Source organism: Ceratina calcarata, unplaced genomic scaffold (assembly GCF_001652005.2).
Source record: "Ceratina calcarata isolate Rehan_Ccalc_2016 unplaced genomic scaffold, ASM165200v1 scaffold329.2, whole genome shotgun sequence".
In the NCBI taxonomy this organism is placed as follows: domain Eukaryota; kingdom Metazoa; phylum Arthropoda; class Insecta; order Hymenoptera; family Apidae; genus Ceratina; species Ceratina calcarata.
In genome coordinates this window covers 146,482-150,974 of record NW_017155624.1, presented here as the reverse complement: position 1 = coordinate 150,974, position 4,493 = coordinate 146,482, and the positions used below count along the sequence as shown (strand labels likewise).

The window sequence follows — 4,493 nt, the reverse complement described above, 5'->3', positions numbered from 1 at the left end:
TCCTTAAATCATGTATTCGCATGTCCCACATTCGAAATTTCATGAATTTGTTATTATTTTTTTCATAATGGAATAAATTATTTTAGATTGAATGAAGAATATTATTGAAATTTCGAATATGCGTACAGTAGTAGAAATGCTCTAAGGTTGTTAAGTCACTCAGTCAGGATCTAACTAACGCCTCCACAGTAATTTTTGAGACCGCTTGCTGCTGAGTTGTTCGCAATACTATTGTTGTCACTACGCGCTCCTTCTGTTACACCCCCCGGGGGTGGTATACTTCGGGTATTGAAGTAAGAATAGCGCGCAGCGGCGTCGCGTCGCGTCACTGCTGCCCTAAATCGAACTCTTACAAGTTAGCCTCCTGTTTGACAATGAGTAACTTAAGAACTTCGCTACGCTATAGATCCAGCAGTGTCGCTGTGTAATGCGTCCACTCTTTCATTTCCATTGAATAAATATTTTGATATGCGAAATAAAATACGATCATTTCTTCAACTCAGTTGACACAGTTTAGAAATTTTCTATCAAAATAAAATATTGTTACACTTTCTCCATTTTACAAACTGTTGCGAAGAATATGGAAATGAAAAGGTCAATATTGTTAACTGTGTTCAATGTTTGTATCATTGTTATTTGCAATATATGAAATATAAAATCCAATCCAATATTAAATCAATTAAAACGTTCATTCCTTCCTTTCTATCCACAATACAAAATAAAAAACAATACGCACACACATTTAGTAATTTAGAACAATTGTACATGAATAAAAATTCTATACGTTTTCATAATTGAAACGAATGAAGTTTTGAGTGGAATTGGTACAAAGAGATCTGCAGTCAAGTGCCCCATCTCGCTCGATTCAATTAGCAACTTTAATTATTCACAGCACTTGATTCACGATTTTCACAAATATGCACACGAGAAGTGAATGCGGCTCTCTTGATAAAAAATAAAAATACTAATTCTATTTACAGATCAATCGAACAATAGTATGCAGGATCAAAACTCGCCGAGTACCTCGAAACAACAGGGTTGACGAGATCCTGGATTTTCTGTTACAAATGCTCCTGCAGCGCAACATCGGTTTAAACTGCATTAACACTAAACGAAAAGTATTGTTTAAAGTTCCAGAAAACGATGTTGAGCTATCTCTTGGCCTTAGGAATCGGCCTCATAATTCATGTTACAGTTGGCCTCTTTTGCCTAACTAATCGTCCCGGAACGTTAGCACATTTGCCGTCGCCTCGAAAACAAGTTTCTATGTACCGCGTAAATGTGAACGTACTTTGCTCGGATACACAATTAATGTGCACTAGTTTATAGGTTGATAACGAAAATCTGAGACATGTATGTGATGTCATCACTTGACAATAAAGTTTTCGGAATGATGCTGGAATGCGAGATTTATTAATGTACATCGTGAACTATCATTTATCAAATCTGTCCCTACTTTTTTTTTTTAAATAGAAAATTAAAACTCTTGTTCCAGTATCAGTTTCACTAATGTTACAGTCAAAATGAACCCATTGTCAGAATGAAACTTTATTGTCTGTGAACTTGTACGATACCGTTTTCCAATTTTCGCATGAGGAATTATAATATGATTTTGAAAAATTCTGTGCAAAGAGAGAAATATACTTTGAAAAGTTCTTAAGCATTTAATGAAAGCTTAGTGTCTACGAAGTGGACCCTTGCCATGAGTCTAATTTTACACGACTTCGCTGTTTTTTTGTGATACTTATTTATATTGTCATTACGTACAATTATGTAAAGACAGGGTATAGAGAAAATCCTTCGGGTACTGCGTAAATTTATTTGCATTTGGAAAATTTAGTCGTATTCAACTGTAATTAAGGATTTGTTTTCACAGTGCAGAATTTTATCTCGTTTGATTATTTAAAAAAATTCTTAACTCGTTATATTTGTACAACGTGTCCAATTTTAAGTTAAAGTAAAAGAAGAACAGTCATATTTTTTAAGCAGTTTTGTAACTTTGTACTTTCTGAATGTCGGAATATCTTTAAAGCTAAGGGGTAAGGTAAGAAGCATAGGTAGGATTACTATTAGGCATAAATGTTCCACAGTATTAAAGAATAACGTAAGATCTCACGTATAAAATTAACGCTTTACGATTATTGGTATTGCAATTATGTTATCCAGTATTAAATTGCAAGCTTAGACTTTATTTAAAGAACTCGAGAGTTTCAAATCATCCTAAAAATTTAATTTCCTTCCACTGTACATATTTGATTACATTGTATAAAATCATTTTCATACCTTAAAACTCGTCAATTGAAAAATGTTACAAAGATAAAGTAATCTCCAAATATCATAGTAAAGAAAAATGTTACATAATGTCGTTATCCAAGTCCTTCACTGCTTCATTTATTATGTTCCCATAAGTAATTCGATAATCTCTATTCAAAGCAATGCATAGTATTTTAATTGCGTTAAAAGAAAAGATTAAACAGTATTTTAATCACCGTTACTATTAACTTAAGGACTTGTACAGATAATATTAAGATTACATACTATGTCTTTTAACAACCGAATTGTAACTGTACCTAGAGTAAATTCTTGTATGTTCACTGGAAACCAAAAATACTCATTGGTATATCTGCCAATTGGCAGAATTCCATTTAGGACATGCAATGAGAATTTACTTGTAACTTTGAAGTAGAATAATCTGCATTATAAAAAAAGATGACTGACGAAGGATTTGTTACCGTTACCGTAAGCATGCAAAATTTTAATGGTACGAATATGTGACGACATTATATGGAATTTTTGCTACTATTTAAATACGAATAAGGTGTACAAGAGAAAACGCAAGTGAACAGCATTGAGCTCCTAATAGTATTCATATAAGTGATGATAAATCTAATAAATAAACTTAATGCTTAAGGTTCGAATTGGTGCTCCCAATTAAAAGTCCAAAAACTTTTATCAAATCCATGTATGACCTCATTTATTGCAACAGTAAAACGTATGACATGTTCGTAATATTTGAATTATTAGTCCAAAGCTCTGACCAATTGGATGCTTACATCGCAGGACTCTTTATACATCTGAAAATGTTGAAACTTATTTTTGGAACACTCAGCATTTTTTATCACTGTTGCAATAATTGATTGATATGTATTTGAGTTCGATTACAAAACGAATATGTTGAAGGATAGAGCCTAGATAACAGCGTACGATAAGACGAAGCTATTGCTAATAAATAATGAACGCGGATCGATGAAAAATCTTGTATGTACAGTGAACACGGTTACGATTGTTACGTTCATTATTTAAGACTACTGTGTATCTAGTGAATAAACACAATTATAACGATGTGTGTACCACTTACACATAGGAACGGATCACAAATGTTCCCATATAGTATGTCGATTGACACACGACCCTCATCCCCTTTTTTCTTTAATTGCTATCGCGATAATCATCTACATAAAGGCAGCTGTCATTATTCAGCAATTAATCGAGGCAAACAAACGTCAAACATGGCACTATCTTCCATGAATATTTAATTGAAACACGAATGCTAATTATCCTTAGAGTGAACAGTAGTTTGTTGATAGCATGTTCACCGATAATCTTCTATGATTTATTATACCCCATTCAGCAACGTAAAGTACCATTTTCCGTGTTAAATAAATATTCGAGGAAACGCATCATCACAATTTCTAAAATCACTGATTCACACAGTATGATATGTTGAAGAGAGCTTCAATATGTTCTGTGAAGGCAATCTAGTCGATCATCAGCTTTTTCTTATTATCTTACTTGCATGATATCGTCATGATACTATATCTCCTGATAGCGTCTGACCAATACCATGGTTATACTACTTAAGATTTAAATCGAGCATAGCTGAAGTGTTAATATTAAATAATAATATAAAATAATCTAATAATTAATTTATTGACTACTTAATTATTTCTCTTTATTCCGTGTAAAAAATTCTAGTTTTGTCAAAATCCTAAAAAGACTCTTAATCTCTTCTCGTTTTTAATCATTTGTGTGGGAGAGGAACAATGTGAATAATATCACAGCATATATGATACGGGAGTATCTATCAGTTTCCACGGCTACAAAGGGAAGGATATTAAAGTGGGTTGGAATTACGAGACAAGATCCATATATGCTCCCCTTTTCAGTGGAAGCGAATGCAGGCGACGACGCAAAGCGGCCACGTGACAATGGAAAAATTCTGTTTACACAGCCTGTCAGTTCGTCGTTTGTTCCACGTACATACGTACGTACGTACGAGAGTATATACGGAACACTACTGGCATGAAAGAGAAACTGAAGCACCGAGTTTTTTACGTCGCGATGAATAAACATCATTAGACTCTGTACAAAACTGTGAATGACTTTGCTTTCTATTGTTTCTTCGTTCCGGTTTCTCTTGCCTTCAACTTCGGCGCAAGTTTTACTTAATTTCATTCCTTTCGTAAAAGTTATACATGTGCACTAACATATGT

The 4,493-nt window shown here is 33.5% G+C and overlaps 2 protein-coding genes across 2 annotated transcripts in view; both read left to right on the top strand.

Annotated features, from left to right (window-relative positions):
- Positions 1-3,342, top strand: part of LOC108624836 (uncharacterized) — a 6,718-nt gene extending 3,376 nt beyond the window's left edge. Inside the window, exon 3 of the mRNA XM_018024397.2 lies at positions 981-3,342. Coding sequence (XP_017879886.1) covers positions 981-1,042 — 62 coding nt within the window. The 3' untranslated portion in view covers positions 1,043-3,342. The remainder of the gene's footprint in view (positions 1-980) is intronic.
- Positions 3,343-3,451: 109 nt separating this feature from the next.
- Positions 3,452-4,493, top strand: part of LOC108624802 (gustatory receptor for sugar taste 64f) — a 7,760-nt gene continuing 6,718 nt past the window's right edge. The window contains exon 1 of the mRNA XM_026813384.1: positions 3,452-4,462. The gene's annotated coding sequence lies outside the window, so the exon portion shown is untranslated. The remainder of the gene's footprint in view (positions 4,463-4,493) is intronic.